At 42.2% G+C, this 20,130-nt stretch overlaps 1 protein-coding gene across 1 annotated transcript in view; it reads right to left on the reverse strand.

Annotated features, from left to right (window-relative positions):
* The window catches only part of ddx10 (DEAD (Asp-Glu-Ala-Asp) box polypeptide 10), a 344,596-nt gene that overhangs the window by 146,268 nt on the left and 178,198 nt on the right, over positions 1-20,130 (reverse strand). Inside the window, exons 14-15 of the mRNA XM_068033715.1 lie at positions 8,253-8,381; positions 4,960-5,118 (exon numbers count right to left, since the gene is read on the reverse strand). Of these exons, the coding sequence (XP_067889816.1) occupies positions 4,960-5,118; positions 8,253-8,381 (288 nt within the window). The remainder of the gene's footprint in view (positions 1-4,959; positions 5,119-8,252; positions 8,382-20,130) is intronic.

Raw genomic sequence — 20,130 nt, forward strand, 5'->3', positions numbered from 1 at the left:
GTCGCCACACTATAGGAAGGATGTGATTGCACTGGAGAGGGTGCAGCGGAGATTCACCAGGATGTTGCCTGGGCTGGAGTATTTCAGCTATGAAGAGAGACTGAATAGGCGAGGGTTGTTTTCCTTAGAGTAGAGAAGACTGAGGGGGGACCTGATTGAGGTATACAAAATTATGAGGGACATAGATAGGGTAGATAGGAAGAAACTTTTTCCCTTAGCGAAGGTGCCAATAACCAAGGGGCAGGAGGTTTAGAAGGGATTTGAGGAAACAAAATTTCACCCAGAGGGTGGCTGGAATCTGGAACACACTGCCTGAAGGGGTGGTTGAGGCAGGAACCCTCACAACATTTAAGAAGTATTTAGATGAGCACTTGAAACACCAAAGCATACAAAGCTACGGGCCAAGTGCTGGAAAATGGGATTAGAATAGATAGGCTTGATGGCCGGCATGGACACGGTGGGCCGAAGGGCCTGTTTCTGTGCTGTATATCTCTATGACTCTAACTCCATATTGTTATATTTGTGGTGGTTAACTGTATCAACAGATCCATCATTGTCTTAAATTATTGTGCATCATATATGCCCCATGCCCTCCCAAGTCCCATGCATCCACTCGCTTTCATTGTGCTGGTCTGTAACAAAACACGAAGACTGAATCTAATTCCCTCATCTTAATACAATCGATATATAGGTTGCAGAGAGTTAGGACAGCTACATTTCAATAGGTTCTGTTTCAAATCTTTAGTTGTTATTGTGACAAAATTATTAATACATAGTAACTATAAATAGTGCAAGTTTAAATTTCTTTTAAATATCACTTACAAAAACTGATTTCAAAACAGAATCAGGAAGTTATTCATCTCATTTTGCGTACAAACATGTTTTGATGCATTTGAAAGCCTTGCAAGTATACAATTTAACAAGTACCCAATGGAGTACTTGGTCCCTTATTAGATCAGGATGAAAACTGAGGTAATGCCTTTCACCTTTGAAGATGGAAGTTTTAAGCCTTTAAAGGCCATGATCTATAAGGAATGCTAAGGCAGCCTTGGTTTCACAGCTTGTTGGAAAATAACTCCACAACACAAAATTGCAATTCCTTGAAAACTTTCAATTTCAATCTTCATTTTTACATGGAATAGATAGTTGATGCTCTTCTAAGTTAGAATCAAAGACTTACATTAACATGCTTATATAATATCACAGTTGAAATACTGGCTGCACTGTCAATCAGAAATGGATTAAGAAATCTTATCATTGACAGAGGAGTTTTGTTAACCCTCACTAATTACTGGAACCTCCTGTAAATTCTTCATTGTGTAGAAATTGAAATTGCAGCACTAAAACCTGCTATAGTCCTTAATGAGTTAGAACATGAAAAGTATTGAAGTGATGGATAATAAAAAATATGCTAAATACCGAATATGCCCAATTTAGTTATTTATTTAGAGATACAGCACTGAAACAGGCCCTTCGGCCCACCGAGTCTGTACCGACCAACAACCACCCATTTATACTAATCCTACATTAATCCCATATTCCCTACCACATCTCCACTATTCTCCTACCACCTACCTACACTAGGGGCAATTTACAATGGCCGATTTACCTATCAACCTGCAAGTCTTTGGCTGTGGGAAGAAACCGGAGCACCCGGCGGAAACCCACGCGGTTACAGGGAGAACTTGCAAACTCTGCACAGGCAGTACCCAGAACTGAACGCGGGTCGCTGGAGCTGTGAGGCTGCGGTGTTAACCACTGGGCCACTGTGCTGCCCAAATTTACAGCAACACTTTTGGTTTGTCCCAGCTTGCAGTCAGTTGTTGTCTAATTGCATCCTCAAGGTCATTGCCAGTCTATAGAAAAGGCAAAAAAGAGGGAAGCCAGACTGTCCAGTTCCTCTTTGGAGTGAGAACACAAACAGTTGTAATCTTTGGCACATACTAGCTCAAAAGGTTCTGATCAAGATCAGGACTGCACCTCTATTTTGCACACAAGAAGTTTAAAGTTCTTTTCCACTTGGCCAAATGTTTCTTCAGCATCCACTGTAGTTTTTGGTATAAGAGGTGATGTTATTTTCTATTAGAATGAGTGTAGCTGCTTTAACTGCGTCAGGTGATGAAAGAATTTAATAGAATCACAGGATGCATAGCACAAAACTGGCCATTCAGCCCAGCATGTCTGCCAGTGAGTTTTTCTTCAGATGAGCCACCGAGCAAAATCCAGTCTCCAACTCACTGCTATATCCTTTAATATTCCTTTTATCAAGCAATTGTATGGAAACATAAATTTATAAGCTATTTGGAGAAACTGGTCCAAAAGAATTAAAAATTGCAGATTTGAACAGTGGATCCACCTAAACTGCTACAACTGATAATAGATTTTTCCCGACTTACGAGTATTCTGTTTATTTCTTTGTCCAATTTAATTAATCAATAACATTGGGCCTTGGTAGACTACATTTAATTTCTTAGCTTTAATAGGCTACCGCTACATTGATTCCTCCAATTAAATTAGTAAACAACATTTTGAGACTTGATTACAGTCAGTAAGGTCGTTAGTTTCTAGGATGGGCCAATAACCCCTAGAAATAGAAAATAGTAATGAGACTGAAGACAAAAGCAGTCCAAGAACCATCTGTGTCTGGACATGTTTGCTCCAACCCCATGGGATGATACATGATTGGATAAATTTGGTGCAATTTAGTTTTGGGATATAACTATAGATGCTTGGTCCATTCTCAGAGTAGAGGTCCCTACTTAGCTTCAAACTATTGGACAGACAGTCCAAATGAACCATGAATTGATTACAATGGCAAGCCAGCCAGAAGCTGAGTAACAATTATTGATGTATTTTGGCCAAGTGCGATCCTAGGATTGGTGTAGTTGGTTGTCTAGTCAGCTAAGGATGGGAACCTTTGGGGAGTATAGGACATTAATGACCTACCAGTAATGTTCCCTCTAAGCTGTGCAGCCCAGAGGTTCCCACGCAGGCTGCGGACATGTTGTCCCCTTTAAGTTAATGCGCGTGTGCGGCCGCACAAAAAATTTAAAGGGCCCGCACACTACAAAATAACTTAAGAGTTGCCGACCAGTAATATTGTGATAGTTCATTATTGATGGCGAACTAGAGTGATGGTGAGAAGACCCAAGATAAGTTTAAGGCTGATTCAGTGTCATTTTTGATCAGTCCAGAAGTCTACTCTTATTATAATGTGACATAAAAGAAACAAAGCTAAATCCGGCACTGAAGCTGATGATATATGCTGCCAGATTCTCATAAGGAGTTACTATGGCTTCTGTGCAGAGAAAAACTAAATACAAGTGGAAGCAAATTTAAAGGCTGCTGGAATTTCAGTTTGTGTGGAAGGGTGTGTGAACGTTTATGAAGTTACAGTATTTCTTTTGTTTGAAAGACTCTTTGAAATAAAAAATGTCTGACAGCTCTGCCTTCTGTTCTGTTCACAGAGCTAAAAGCTGTTAAACCCTCTGGAGTTTTGATCTTACCATCCTTTATCCTCTGCAGTTTTGATCTAACCATCCTTTATGTAAATAAATTTTACTAGCCTAAATATAAATTCTATTTTTTTGATTATCTTAAATTGCTGATCCTGCTATCTACCACATTACACAACCCAGGTCACCAACTTAGTCTTCTCAGTTCTAGTTAAAAAGTCTCAACTTCTAAAAGTCTCTTTTTGATAGTGAAACCCCTCATTCTGTAACAACCTAATAAAGGGAACAGTTTATGCAGCACAGGTGTGTAGAATTCAGCAGGGAATTCAATGCTCAGGGGCTTTTCCAGAAACCATTATTCTAATTGGCTACCATCAGTTTGAACTCAGAAATCCAGTAACTGGATTTCCCTTGAACTGTGGAAGGAGGGAAATGCCCACTAAGCAGCAATCCATTTCCCCCCCAAAGTACAACTTGGGACTCTGAAATGTAGTGAGACACAGAAATTCACAAAGATGCTCGAGAGAAACTAAATGTAACCCAGTATACATTTCTGGATTGCTTGACGTCACTTTTCAGATTTTCAATTCAACAGAGGAATTGCTTCTAAGGCTCAAGTAACACAATCAGTTAAGATCACAGTTTCAGCATCGATTGAAACTACAGCTGCTTGGTAATTGAAGATGCATTTTTTTTTTTGCTTGGGCAAGGTGTGAAGCAAGGATATCATACTTGCTGGCTTGTAAAATAACAGGGAGTTGGGGAGAAATGTAATCAACCCTAATCTTTTCGAGCAAACAAGAAATTTATCCAAGAAAAATAAACAAAATCTTGAAGCTGGATTTTCTAATTAAGTTAACATTGTAAGTGTTATACTAAAGCTGCAAGTGTTCATCATCATCCAGAGACCTCATCCTTTAATCTTTCATCTGCTAAGGAGATGATAAAAAAATCATAATCCTTTCTTTACAGAATGCATAAAGGGGTAGACACAGATCTAGAGTGGGAATTGGTGTGCGAGGAAAGGGAAAATCTACAGCAAGTTGTGAGGGGGAGAAGGATGAGACTGGCATGCGGCAGTGGGAACGGCAGCAGAGTGTTGGCTGAGATGCCCGATTCGCTCAGATCTCTGGCAGACAGAACTGTGGAGAACAGTATTAGAGCTTTGCACATGAAAAAAGGAAGCTATAAGGACTCGAAGGTGAGTCTAGGCATGCTAGATAGATGAGACAAAAATAGTGCAACCGTAAAGTGTTACAAAAAGTGTTGCCCTTATGTAAAATGAAAATTGTCTCCAAGGCTTTTAATGTAGATTATTTAATTCATCAGGAAACCAGATAATTTATTTCTCAACTTTCTTGAGGTGATATAAAGCCCAGCACTCTCCCTCATCCATGCTACCTTCAACATAAAAAAAAATCTTCAAAGCAGTTGTTTTCTTCAATGGATGATTTTGAATATTTCCACATGAGTTCTGTTCTTTAAATTAGAGGATGACTCTTACCCTATGTTTTTCTTTTATCTTTTTTCGATAAGCTTCCTTGTCATATTTGTCCTCTTCACGTAGCCTCTCTTTTGCTTTCTCCATATTTATGCCTCCTGTGTCTTCATCCTGGTCATTGTCTACTTTGCTTTTTTGCACTGGTGGCCACTGCTGAGTCATCTTCAGGATATACATAATAGTAATGTGTTAATGGTAGAAACAACATGGTATTAGTCATTACTTGACAATTACTCCAATTGTACTCTAATGAACAACTTCTCAAAACAATTTGTTGGTAGAAGTTATTGTCCTAAACACTTAGAAAAATACGTACATTCTTCACGCAACTCTACTACAAAACTACATACCAACTCACCAGCATCTTAAATTCTACTTCAGACCCAAGTTTCTGGTCCAATTTCAAATTGTAATCCAAGCTTTAAGTTGTCTGAATTAGTTTTTGCCCACTATTAAACCAACAGGATGGGCAGAAACAAAGATTTTAAAAAAAAATCAAGGGGGAAATTGAGCATGACTTGTATTTAATAGATTCCCATAAAACAGAATACCAAACCCAAGCAGTTTGCGTATTTATGAAATTCACATCAGGTACAGAATTATTTATTGATCATTTAACACTAATGTTAGGCAACAGGCTAGGGTTCAAATCTCTGAACCCAGGCCAACTCTCCAGCATAATTCCTTAAAATTAAAAAAAAAGGGCGGCACAGTGGTTAGCACTGCAGCCTCACAGCTCCAGGGACCCGGGTTCGATTCTGGGTACTGCCTGTGCGGAGTTTGCAAGTTCTCCCTGTGTCAGCGTGGGTTTTCGCCGGGTGCTCCGGTTTCCTCCCACCGCCAAAGACTTGCAGGTGATAGGTAAATTGGCCATTGTAAATTGCCCCTAGTGTAGGTAGGTGGTAGGGAATATGGGATTAATGTAGGGTTAGTATAAATGGGTGGTTGTTGGTCGGCACAGACTCGGTGGGCCGAAGGGCCTGTTTCAGTGCTGTATCTCTAAATAAATAGATACATCCAAGTAATAAATTCCTGCAAGACATCCACAGTTGTAAAATGAGGAATAGTAAGGAAAGGAACTATCCTTTCATTTGGAGAATCATCCTGTTGTTTTACAGTCTCAGGTAAAAAGTTGTACCTGCTGAACTTGATATCTTGATCAGTCTGAAACTTCCAAAGCTCAATCTGTCTGCTTGTAAGTTCTTTAACAACTCTAATAGTGAATCTAAACAGAACTGCAATGAAAAATATTAACTGCTGTCTGCTTGCCCCTTTAGCAGCTGCACGTCTAATCCCCTACTCCCTTTTAAAAGTAGCATTACACAAAATGCTTACGTTTTCCGTTCCAATTTTTATCCATCCTGATCCTTCTAGCTCTCCTAAAGAGCAAGGCAACATTTTGGATCATTTCTCTCCTCCAACTATTCTGAACTGTTGCATCCTCTACAATCTGGAGTCCAATAAGAACTCTGACTCTGGTTTTCTCAAACCTCAAGATATGCGCCTCTTAAACTTCCACGTGTCCTATGACACCACTTCAAAATTTTTTTTTACTTGCAGTGAATACAACTTCCCTTTTCTGCGAAAATTTGCCTATTCCTAAAGAAACTGATTTATCTTATCAATATAACTACAAACCTATTTAACTTCCCGTCAGTATTTTCAAAAGCTGCTGTTAACCGTCAAATTATCCATCAACATCAAAGTCTTCGCCAATCTATGATCACTATCATCAGCATGGTTTTTGGCATGGCCATTCCACTGATGATCTTGCAACCTTTGCATGCACTCCTAGAACTCTGATTTCAGGTACTCTGGTGAATGATCTCATTATTTCGGCAAATCTCCAAAGCCTTTGACAAGATTTGGCACCAAGCACGTATAAACAAATTACCACCATATGGTCTGCCACCAAAGTTATACTCATAGCTATCCAGTTTCCTCTCATCTTTGTTTTAGTTAATGGCTCATCCTCCAGACTCTTTTACTATTAGTACAGGGCTTCCCAGGAGTTTGTCCTCTCTCTCCTTCTGCTTCTAGGTGGCATCCTATCTTAGGTCTTCAATTTGGTTTCTTAATTAAGAAAGAGTAAGTGTAGATGGATTTGCTAATGACAGACACATGACCACAATTCCTTCTTAATTTTGTGATTTTCCTGTGTGTGCGGTTTGTTTTTATAGATGCAATGTTTGTAGCGCACATATTGCATTGGAGAGATCTCCCCATAATGTTACATGCAGTCATGTAACACATGGTGTTAGTGTTAGAATTCAACTCTTTAGTGCCAAATTTGTCTAGGCACATTTATTCAGTCAGCCCATTGCTCCAAAATTGAATTGGAAGCACCACAGGAAACAAGAAAAAACAAACCTCATTTATTGATACAGAGCAATATTTACAGCAATAGTGGAAAACTAGCCAGAGTTGATGGCCTTTAGACCTGGAGAATGACATTCGGAAGCTTGGAGAACAGCATTGAGATAAAATGGGATGGGACAAGTGCCACTTGTGAGTTCACATTTTATGTAACGTGAAGCTCATAGTGAGATTAAATTAACGGTTACTATACAAGCTAACTATACTCAAAATAATAATACAATAATATCTATGTACCTGTTTCACATACCATATTCAAGTATCTATTCATTCAATTCATATGATTAATTGCAAAATTACGGTCCATTTAATTAAAGTTAATTGCTCATGACAAACATTTTCAAACAACTAGTTTCATTTCAGTGACAGAAATTTAAGTTTGGCACAAAAACTCCATACATAATGCAAATGCTTTAACTATGAATTTAATAAACAAGCATTCCAAAAATAATTTTATAGCTAAGCTTTGATATTTTCATGATTTAGAGATAAATTTATGAAAACAATGCATATTAACATGATTAGCCAGGCTGCAATTAATAAGTTTAGAAATGTGAACAGCTGTTATGTAAGTGAGGTAGTCTGAACCCATAATAATTGGGGGGAGGGTGAAGAGAAGAAGAATGATAGCATTCCCCACAGCTTCTTTGAAACAATCGTCTTCATCTAGCTAGAATTTGAGTTAAACTTTCCTACAAGATTCATACTGCCAAGTGATCGATGTGTATTACACGAACCAAAGCATATATCTGTGACTGCTTCCTGACTCGTATCTCATTAATCATGCACTAATTTTTTTTAAACTTATTTCTCAGTTCTGAAAATATATTCCACATAAAATATAAGACTATTAAAGTTTAATTGGCATAGTGAAGTGAGTCACAAAAATAATCTTTTCTGTGTGTCTACATGAAACTCACCTCTCCCTCTTCATCAAAAGTGACTTTTGTATTCACTTTAAAATTTTTCTTCAAGACCTTCTTTGCTTCTTTGATTTTTGTTATTTTTGTTGCTGTTATCAATTTTTCTTTCTCTTCTATATCGGATTTCTAAAAAGTAAAAAATGCAAACATAATAAATGTCTTGGCTCTATACGACCAAAACCTGACCAGACAACTACAACAATAAAATAAAAGCAAAATACTGTGGATGTTGGAAATCGGAAATAAAAACAGGAAGTGCTAAAAATATTCAGGTCAGGCAGCATCTGTGGAGAGAGAAACAGAGTTAACGTTTCAGGTCTGTGACCTTTCATCAGAACTGGCAAAGGTTAGAAATTTAATAGGCTTCGAGAAAGTGGAAGGGGAGCAAGTTGGGGGGGGGGGGGGTGGGGCGGGGGGAGAAGGGGGCTGGAAATAAAACAAAAGGAAAGGTTTGTGATAGGGCAGAGAGCAAAAGAGATTAAATGACAAAGATATCATGGAACAAAAAAAAGGGCAAAGGGAGTAGTAATAGCCATAGTAAAAGACAAAACATTTGTCCAGAGAGCATTAATGGCAGAATAACTGTTCTGTCCGAAAGCAAAAACAAACAAAAAAGTTCAAGAATGGCACATGGATTAAAAAAAAATCAAAATGGCAGAAATGGTCTGAAATTGTTGAACTCAATGTTGAGTCCAAAAGGCTGCAGACTGCTTAACTGGAAGATGAGGTGCTTTTCCTCAAGCTTGTGGTCAGCTTTACTGGAACACTGCAGCAGGCCCAGGACAGAAATGTGGGCATGAGAGCAGGGTGGTGAATTAAAACAGCAAGCAACCGGAAGCTCAGCGTCATGCTTGCAAACTGAGAAAAGCAGTCACCCAATCTGCGTTCGGTCTCCCCAATGTAGAGGAGACCGCATTGTGAGCAATGAATACAGTATAGTAAATTGAAAGAAGTATAAGTAAATGGCTGCTTCACCTGGAAGGAGTCTTTGGGGCCTTGGATGGTGGGGACAGAGGAGGTAAAAAGGCAGTTGTTACACCTACTGTGCATGGGAAGGTGCCTTGGTAAGGGGATGGAGAACTGGACCAGGGTGTTGCAGAGGGAATGGTCCCTTCGGAATGCTGACAGGGGAGGGGAAGACGTGTTTGGTGGTGGCATTACGCTGGAGGTGGCGGAAATGGCAAAGGATGATCCTTGGGATGTGCAGGCAGGCAGGGTGGAAAGTGAGGACAAGGCATCTCAGGGCGGCACAGTGGCGCAGTGGTTAGCACCGCAGCCTCACAGCTCCAGCGACCGGATTCAGTTCTGGGTACTGTCTGTGCGGCGCTTGCAAGTTCTCCCTGTGACCACTTGGGTTTCCGCCAGGCACTCTGGTTTCCTCCCACAGCCAAAGACTTGCAGGTTGGTAGGTAAATTGGCCATTGTAAATTGCCCGTATGTAGGTAGGTGGTAGGAGAATGGTGGGAATGTGGTAGGGAATATGGGATTAATGTAGGATTAGTATAAATGGGTGGTTGTTGGTCAGCACAGACTCGGTGGGCCGAAGGGCCTGTTTCAGTGCTGTATCTTTAAATAAATAAAGGGGAACCCTGTCACGGTTCTGGTAGGTCGGGTAATGAGTCAGACATGGCCGAGGACCCTGTCAACCACAGTGGGGGGATTCCTCAGTTGAAGAAAAAGGAAGGCATATCAGAAGTACTACTGTGGAAGGTTGCATCATCACAACAGATGCGACGGAGACAGAGAAACTGGGAGAATGGAATAGAATCCTTACAGGAGGCAAGGTATGAAGTGTAGTTAAGGTAGCTGTGGGAGTGGGCTTATAATGAATATTAGTGGACAGCCTATCCCCAGAGATGGAGGCAGAGAAGTCGGGGATGGGAAGGGAAGTGTCGGAGATGGACCAGGATAAGTTAAGAGAAGGGTGAAATTTTCCAGTTCCGAGTGAGAGCAGGAAAAGGCATTGATACGGTCATCAATGTACTGGAAAAAGAGTTAGGGTGGGGGGCCTGCGTAGGACTGGAACAAGGAATGTTTAACATACGCCACAAAATGACAGGCATAACTAGGACCCATGCAGGTACCCATAGCAACACTTTTTACTTGGAGGAAGTGAGTGGAATTGAAGGAAAAGTGGTTCAACGTGAGAACAAATGTGAGCCATGGACAACTACAACTCCTGGCAATCAACTTATACGTACACATTTACCTGAAATAGCAAGATCAATGTTTGCTTACAAATCAACAATATTCATCAAGATATTGCATTCGTATTGTTCTGGTGCAGTAGTAAATGTTTCTGTAAAATTCATGACAACTTGATGCTTTGGTCTACATGAAACTAAGCCAGTAGCATGCTGTGAAAGAAATACTGCAAAAGGATAGCGAAAATGCACAAAACCCTAAAGATTAATCAGGGAGTAATTCCCATCATAAAAGAACAGACTTCTTGTTTGCATTTTTGCACATACATAATTCTTTTTTTAAAAAGTACCCTAGAAAAGCTGCAAGAAATCGAAGGTGCAGAATTACAGTAACTTTATTTTTGCTGCTGTTTTCAAATTAATGATGCGGGTAAATAACATATGATTTAAACAGTCCAGAAAATCCAAATTTGATTTGTGGTGAGATAGCTGTTCTTAGCAAAAATGCCAGTGGAGGCCCAAAGAGGCTTTAGAGTACCTGTGCTAGGGCAGTAAAGCAGAGTTCCCATTTCTGATTCCAATCCAATGAAATAAATGGTATAGTGCAGAGATGGTCTCCCTCATGCCCCACCCCACCTAAATACAAGGAAAGATCCTCTATGGTCCTCTCTAACTGCCTCAAGAAAACTGCTTTGACAAGAGAACCCCATGAGAGCAAACACGAAACACAAAATCTAGCTAGCAGCGAAGAAATGGCACTCACTGTGCATTACGCTTAAAGCCACCCACAGATCTTTTGTGAGCTTTCGAGCAGCAATGTACAGAATTGACAGATCTTTTTCAGAGCAGTACCCTCTGCAGGGTACCAGTGGCTTGTGTGGGCAGGGCAAGCAACATGTCTCTTCAACCTATCAGATTGAAGAAGCCTGACGGACTGACACACAGGGTGGAATTTTATCCTAACAGACCTGCACGCAGTGGGGAGGCTGGTAACCAGGAACCCATTTTTACTGTCAGCAGGCTTTGCCGTGAATCTTGAACTCAGCCACTGCATAAGCATCCCACTTCCGGGCTTCCCGACCAAACAGGGTGGGCAGAATGACGTGCTGAATCTGACAAAGGAAGGATTTCTAATTAAAGGGACCCCAGCAGGGATCAGAATGGCTGAACTGTACACTGATTCCTGAGACATCAGCAAACTCAGGAATGGAAAGGAGACCTGGGAATGCACCCCATGTCTCAGACTCTTACCTGGAGATCCTGCTGTGGGATCTGAGGGAATCAAGTGATGTGATGTTTCCCCAAGAATGAGAGGAAAAGGCCAGCCTTTCAAAGCAAGCAGGTGTGGTGGAAGTGGCCAAGGAAGTGAGCAACAGGAGCATGGTTCCTCAAACCTGGAAAGTGCCCCAAAAAGTTCAAGGACCTCAAGAGGGCAGGAAAGGTGACTGGCATCTCACTTTCAGGTGCCAACCCCCCCACGGACTGACTTTCGCACCATTCTCCTGTACAAAACATTTCTCAGACCTTTCAGCTCGAATCATTCCTCTCTCTCTAGGCACCTTCTCACATCCCCATCAACAGCCAACTCTCATACTTATCTTTGTGCCATTGCACACCCATGCCTCCACAAATATTGTCCTTCCGTCCTCTCCACACAGTCCATTTCCCATACTCTCCTTGCAAAAGAAAGTGTAGAACTTCAGGCAGGCGCAGAGAACCAGGGGGGCCTCCAGTGTTAGTCACCTTGATAGCCACCCTGACAATGCATGCCGACCTGGTCCACTGGGAAGGAGGTCTTGTTCCAGGAGGCTGCAGATGTCAGCAATCACCTGGCACGAAAGCCTGAGCCTCCTGAGGCACTGGTGCTCACATGTTGGGAGAGGTGATCCTCTGCCTGTAGACCCTGTTTTGAGGGGGGGAGGGGGGGTGGTCACACCTCTTTGGATCTCTATGTCCATTCCCACTGCCCTGTGCAGCAGTATGTGGCTGAGGAGAAGGCAGCTGGTTCTGCTCCTCTTATTCCTCATCAGAGGTTCCAGGTTGAGCTGCGTAAGCTGCTCCCATATTGCTGTGAAGGCTGACAGCAAGGTAGTGCGGTCAAGGTGAGTGAAGTCTAAGACAGGATATGCTGATGGAGTTAGATGAGGAAAGACTGGAGGAGGCTCCAGTGTAGCATAAAAACCTGTATTGGATTGGTTGGGCTAAATGGCCTGTTTCTGTGCTGTATATCCTATGTAATCCTATAGAATTTTAAAACTTTTCCTTTCTGTCGCTTATCTAATTCAATCTTTCTTTTCCTCTCCCAGGCTTAGACTCTGTGGGCAGAATTTTAACTGCCAAGGGGAGGTGGGTATGGGTGTTTGATGGGGGGGGGGGGGGGGGGGTGGGGGGGTGTGTGGGTGGTGGTGGTGGTGGGGGTAGTGGCAGAGAGTGGTTAAAGTCCCAAAAAGTAGCGTTAGGTTGGAAATCTGCCTTAATCCTGCCCATTTCTGGATTTAACCCAGTGGACTTGCAGGCGCGCAATGACCACCCATGGAGCTGCTTGGTCAGTAATTAAAATATTCAAAGAGGCAATTAACTGAGGATTGAACCCAGCATTCTGGCTTTAACAGCCAGCACATGGCTTTCCTGAGCTGTGTAAAGCCTGGTAGGGTCAACAAGGCTAGAGCATACCTGGGAGTGCTGCTTCACTGAAACTGGGAACCCTTCAAATGGTGAAACTGAAGAGCTCCAGTCCTACCTGGGTGAGAGGCTGGTGCTCACAGCACTTCTGGGAGTGTACTCTTACTGCTTGACAGGTGATTTCCAACTGCTTGAGAGTCAGTTCACCTGTCTTAGACTTCACTCACCTTGACCGCACTACCTTGCTGTCAGCCTTCACAGCAATATGGGAGCAGCTTACGCAGCTCAACCTGGAACCTCTGATGAGGAATAAGAGGAGCAGAACCAGCTGCCTTCTCCTCAGCCACATACTGCTGCACAGGGCAGTGGGAATGGACATAGAGATCCAAAGAGGTGTGACCACCCCCCCTCAAAACAGGGTCTACAGGCAGAGGATCACCTCTCCCAACATGTGAGCACCAGTGCCTCAGGAGGCTCAGGCTTTCGTGCCAGGTGATTGCTGACATCTGCAGCCTCCTGGAACAAGACCTCCTTCCCAGTGGACCAGGTCGGCATGCATTGTCAGGGTGGCTATCCCTCAGATGCTTATCTAATCTAGCATTTATACTATTCCCTTCCACCACTCGCCATGGTTGCAAGTTTCACATTCTCACCACTCTCTGGGCAAAGAAGTTTCTTCTGAATTCCCTATTTTATTGTATTTAAACTTTTTTGTAAATCTCCAACATTAAATTTTGAAGAAATTGCACTCCACGCTTGCAAAATTAAATGTTCAGGGCCAGAGGGGATGTTTGACAGTAATAAAACTTAGCATGCTGATAAAAATTCACTTACATCTAAGCGTACCAGCTTTAACTTTCCTGGCATGTTTAGTGGGTAACTCGTGTTAATTGTATATCAATTGAGTATTAACTGAATTCAGGTAGTGGGTATTAATTAGGGACTCAGCTGTGTTCATATAGATAGGAGCAGGCTGAAAGAGGGGTGGGCGATGGAGATGCACAATATGCAATGTATGTCTATGTAGATAAAAGCCTGTAAACAAATAAAAGAACAGGCTCCAGTGTTCTATCCTTCACCGCCTGGCTATCCAAGTTCTAACAACAGCTAGTATTTGTAAGTGCCTTTAACGTAAAATGTCCCATGGTGCTTCACAGGAGCATTACAAAGCAAAATTTGACATCAAGCCACACCAGATATTAGGGTAGATGGCCAAAAGCTTGGTCAAAAAAAGATATGTTTTAAGGAGTGTCTCAAAGGAGGAAAGGTAAGTAGAGAGATTAATGGAGGAACTCCATAGCTTAGGGCCTAGGCAGCTGAAGGCACAGCCACCAATGATGGAGCAATTAAGATCGGGGATGCTCAAGTGGCCAGAATTACATAAGCGCCGATATCCAGGAGGGTTGCAGGGCTACAGGAGATTAGAGAGTAGGGAGGGACAAAGCCGTGAAGGGATTTGAAAACAAGGGCAAGAATTTTAAAATCTAGGCCTCGCTTGACCAGGAGCCAATGTAGGTGAGCAAGCACAGGGGTGATGGGTGAATGGGACTTCGTGTGAGTAAGGACATGGCAGCAGAGTTTTGGATGACCTCAACATTACAGAGGGTAGAATGTTGGAGGCCAGCCAGGAGTGCATCAAGTCTGGAGGTAACAAAGGCATGTATGAGGGTTTCAACGACATCGTATGACTGGGGAAGCAGTTATAGTTCGATGTCGAGGTTAACAATCCATTCAACGACTTTCGCTGATGCAGTGTGAATTGTGGTAATGCCACCAGGAATGGATCCCTCAGGGCAAGAGTTCAATATGTGGGCGATGGTCTGACTTGGATGGCCACAGTCACAATTTGAGTTAGTCCTCAGGTTCCACTTGTGAAGCAGGTGGCCATATCTTCCCCGATCTGTCCACAAGCGGTTGAGGGTTGTCCAGATTTTCTGTGGGATGTTGAAACCTGGGACTTCACCACTCTGGTCAGTTATCAGGTTGCGGTTGGTGATGTTAGCAGTCAACCAGGAGGTACGCCATCAAGAGGTGGGGCTGTTGTTTGTATGTGGTGTGTGTTCCAGTGGGGACTATGAGATTTCAGACAAGTGCATGGAGTTTTTTTTGAGGTCCTGTATCAATGGGAGTGCTTCGTTGGCTGTCAGCCAGTGGTGTTCTTGGAGAAGAATGTTTTTCCTGAGGACATCAGGAGGTTCAATGTACGTAAGTACAGGAAGCCACTCGAGCTATGTTGGTCTTAATGTTCCAGAAATAGTTCTCAACAGCAGATGTTGGGATCAAATTTCCTTAGAACACATTATATAAAATACAGTTTCAGTCATGCTTATGGTTTGGTTCAGGAAACACCTTTAATGCACCAAATCGAGCAGAAGGTAGTATTTTTAGATAACTTTTACAAGCAGAATACAGGAACATCACTGCTTTGCATTGGATCAAGCTTCCCTCGCAACTCCATTGAGATATGTTGCTGGATACACATTTTAATATCCAAATGAGAACCTTCTTAAACATTGGCAACCGATTGCAGGGTCAATATTTACAATTAAAATAGATTCATGGGGCAACAAAGCACATTACTTAGGACTTTGAATAATATAACCCTTTTGATTTGGTCCAAAATATCTTCCAGTTTCCCTGTAATCCAACATGTGAATGAAGTTTGCAGAGTATATACTGAATCACATTGACAATCAATTCAGAATGCTACACATGCTATTTTGTACAATTTTCATACATCGTGTGGTACATTTGCAGAAGTTACCGCATGGGCCAGAGCATCCTAAATGATTAGCAATCTCAAATGTTCAAATCCATGGCTTAAACTTCAATTTTGTTGACAATACAACATAAGTGAATTACCTACCATATTGGATTGTGCAGCATGCACAAATTTTAATATTTCATTGAACAGTGTGGAATGTTACTTTTTTCCTCCATTATCAGCAAGCACCAAGCAAAAAATTTACTTCAAGAATAGTATCTCAGTTTATTTACCAATCCATTATAAAACATTTCTGGTACACGATGCCCTTGATAATTTATTGCCCCTTTCAGCTAAGCTCCTGCTTGTACCATCAATGCCTCCTGGTGTTTAGTCTGGACTGTCATTACAAGCTTGCTCAGGACAGATGAACAAGGATGGTTGAGTTTGGAAATATTCATGCAAGGTGAACACTTCACTTAAAAATGGGATGCTTCATAAATTTTCTGTCATAGTAAAACTGATCAGTTAAAAATTATGCATTTCCCATGCTAACTAATTCTTGTTAATAGTAAAATTTATTCAACCATAACTGACTCATGGACACAAATGCTTGCAGCTTTGATGAGAAACCACTTTCTAATGATATATGTCAAGCTGATTCATTGTTATATAGTTGAATTTATAACCCGAAGATCTCTCTTTTCCAGTCTGAAGTATCTGACCACTCGATGTGACTAATCACGCATTTCTATTCCCCTTTCAGGTAATTTCTAATGAAACTGCTGTGCTTCTTGTACTTTATTTTTAAAATACAAAAATAAAATTAGTCTTTGTTATTTTCAAAGTGCCACTTGTTCAATAATTATTTTCTGTAATTCTTACCAGTTATATTTAGACAGACCAGATTTAAAAATCAGCTTGACTGCACAGATCACAAGTATGATTAGATTAGATTAGATTAGAGATACAGCACTGAAACAGGCCCTTCAGCCCACCGAGTCTGTGCCGAACATCAACCACCCATTTATACTAATCCTACACTAATCCCATATTCCTACCAAACATCCCCACCTGTCCCTATATTTCCCTACCACCTACCTATACTAGTGACAATTTATAATGGCCAATTTACCTTATCAACCTGCAAGTCTTTTGGCTTGTGGGAGGAAACCGGAGCACCCGGAGAAAACCCACGCAGACACAGGGAGAACTTGCAAACTCCACACAGGCAGTACCCGGAATCGAACCCGGGTCCCTGGAGCTGTGAGGCTGCGGTGCTAACCACTGCGCCACTGTGCCGCCCCAAGGCTGAGCATAAAACCTGATGCTGCTTGGGAGATGCAAAAGCAGAGTCTGTTCCTTTTGCTTATTTATGCAAATTAAAATAACCCTTTTTTATTTATTTTGGAGCAGCTTGCTGGGTTAGTAACTCTAAAATACCAAAATAATAGAAGTAAACTTTTAAACAATTCATTCCACATCAAAATAAGCTGAATTCATTCATATTTCTGGGGTCTTGTTTTGTAGTAGAAACTAAGGTTAAATCAGCAAAATTAGGAGGGTGATAAAATTGATTGTTCACATCGAAATCATAAATTTAGAGCATACAGAATGAACAAAACTCATCTATCTTGGTGTACTTTGCTCACTGTGAATGTGCAAACTATAGTCTTAAAAGCTTAGATATTGGTTTAGCTCCATATTCAATTTCACAGCAGTGAATCAACATAGGACCCAAATAATTTGTATAAAAAGTGCGTGCTTTAAAAAAAGTCAGACCATATTCTGTAAAACAATAATAAAAATCTAAGGTCCCGTTGTTTTGTAACAAAATAGCATTGCAACTGAGACTTAAGAAAGAAAAGGCTGTGCATTCTGAATTTTCCAATATATTTTGGCAAGTAAAATTAATCCTGTACTTTGTATATTCTGATTTTTTTTCTCATTTCTGTACTACCAATCTTGTATTTCTGAGGTCACACATTTCTGTAGGCCATTTTATTCACCAGAGAAGCTCCCTCAATGCAGAATGGTGTCAGCCAACCTTTTAAAGCTAAGAAAAATTGTGTACAGTTACAAAAAAACTAGCTGCTAGGCAGGATATGAATTAGCAAAGATAGAATCATAATTCGAGAAGCAGGAGCAGGAGTAGGCCATATGACCCCTCAAGCCTATTCCACCATTTAATAAGAACATGGCTGATCCACAACCTGAACTCCACTTTCCCGCCCTATCCTCTTGTCCCTCAATTCTCTTAGTGCCCAAAAATCTATCAATCTCAGACCTGAATCATTGACTGAGCATCCAAAGCACTCTGCGGCAAAGAATTCCAAAGATTCACAACCCTCCAAATGAAGAGGTTCTTCCTCATCTCCGTTCTAAATGGCTGACCCTTTATCCTTAGGCTATGACCCCTAGGTGACCGCAGTGACTGCAACAACTACTGTGGAATCTCCCTGCTCAGCATAGTGGGGAAAGTCTTTGCTCGAATCGCTCTAAACAGGCTCCAGAAGCTGGCCGAGCGCATCTACCCTGAGGCACAGTGTGGCTTTCGTGCAGAGAGATCGACCGTTGACATGCTGTTCTCCCTTCGTCAGATACGGGAGAAATGCCGCGAACAACAGATGCCCCTCTACATTGCTTTCATTGATCTCACCAAAGCCTTTGACCTCGTCAGCAGACGTGGTCTCTTCAGACTACTAGAAAAGATTGGATGTCCACCAAAGCTACTAAGTATCATCACCTCATTCCATGACAATATGAAAGGCACCATTCAACATGGTGGCTCCTCATCAGAGCCCTTTCCTATCCTGAGTGGCGTGAAACAGGGCTGTGTTCTCGCACCCACACTTTTTGGGATTTTCTTCTCCCTGCTGCTTTCACATGCGTTCAAGTCCTCTGAAGAAGGAATTTTCCTCCACACAAGATCAGGGGGCAGGTTGTTCAACCTTGCCCGTCTAAGAGCGAAGACCAAAGTACGGAAAGTCCTCATCAGGGAACTCCTCTTTGCTGACGATGCTGCTCTAACATCTCACACTGAAGAGTGCCTGTAGAGTCTCATCGACAGGTTTGCGGCTGCCTGCAATGAATTTGGCCTAACCATCAGCCTCAAGAAAACGAACATCATGGGGCAGGACATCAGAAATGCTCCATCCATCAATATTGGCGACCATGCTCTGGAAGTGGTTCAAGAGTTCACCTACCTCGGCTCAACTATCACCAGTAACCTGTCTCTAGATGCAGAAATCAACAAGCGCATGGGAAAGGCTTCCACTGCTATGTCCAGACTGGCCAAGAGAGTGTGGGAAAATGGTGCACTGACACGGAACACAAAAGTCCGAGTGTATCAAGCCTGGGTCCTCAGTACCTCGCTCTATGGCAGCGAGGCCTGGACAACGTATGTCAGCCAAGAGCGACGTCTCAATTCATTCCATCTTCGCTGCCTCCGGAGAATACTTGGCATCAGGTGGCAGGACCGTATCTCCAACACAGAAGTCCTTGAAGCGGCCAACACCCCCAGCTTATACACACTACTGAGTCAGCGGCGCTTGAGATGGCTTGGCCATGTGAGCCGCATGGAAGATGGCAGGATCCCCAAAGACACATTGTACAGCAAGCTCGCCACTGGTATCAGACCCACCGGCCGTCCATGTCTCCGCTTTAAAGACGTCTGCAAACGCGACATGAAGTCCTGTGACATTGATCACAAGTCGTGGGAGTCAGCTGCCAGCGTTCGCCAAAGCTGGCGGGCAGCCATAAAGGCGGGGCTAAAGTGTGGCGAGTCGAAGAGACTTAGCAGTTGGCAGGAAAAAAGACAGAGGCGCAAGGGGAGAGCCAACTGTGTAACAGCCCCGACATACAAATTTTTCTGCAGCACCTGTGGAAGAGCCTGTCACTCTAGAATTGGCCTTTATAGCCACTCCAGGCGCTGCTCCACACACCACTGACCACCTCCAGGCGCTTACCCATTGTCTCTCGAGATAAGGAGGTCAAAGAAGATGACCCCTAGTTCTAAACTCTCCAGCCAGGGGAAATAGCCTCTCAACATCCACCTCGTCAATGAGATCACCCCTCATTCTTCTACATATCAGAATATAAGCCCATTCTAATCAATATGTCATCACAGGACAGCTCTCTCATCACAGTAATCAATCTAGTGAATCTTCATTACACCCCCTCTAAGGCAAGCATAGGTAAGGAGACCAAAACTGTACAGAGTACTCCAGGTGTGACCTCACCAATGTCCTAAATAATTGTCGCAAGACTTCCTTACCCTTATACGCAAGCCTCTTTGCAATAAAGACTAACATACCATTTGCCTCCCTAATTGCCTGCCGTACCTGCAATTCACTTTGTGATTCATGTACAAGGACCCCCAATCCCTCTGCATACCAACACTTAC

Source organism: Heterodontus francisci, chromosome 6 (genome assembly GCF_036365525.1).
Source record: "Heterodontus francisci isolate sHetFra1 chromosome 6, sHetFra1.hap1, whole genome shotgun sequence".
Taxonomy (NCBI): Eukaryota; Metazoa; Chordata; class Chondrichthyes; order Heterodontiformes; family Heterodontidae; genus Heterodontus; species Heterodontus francisci.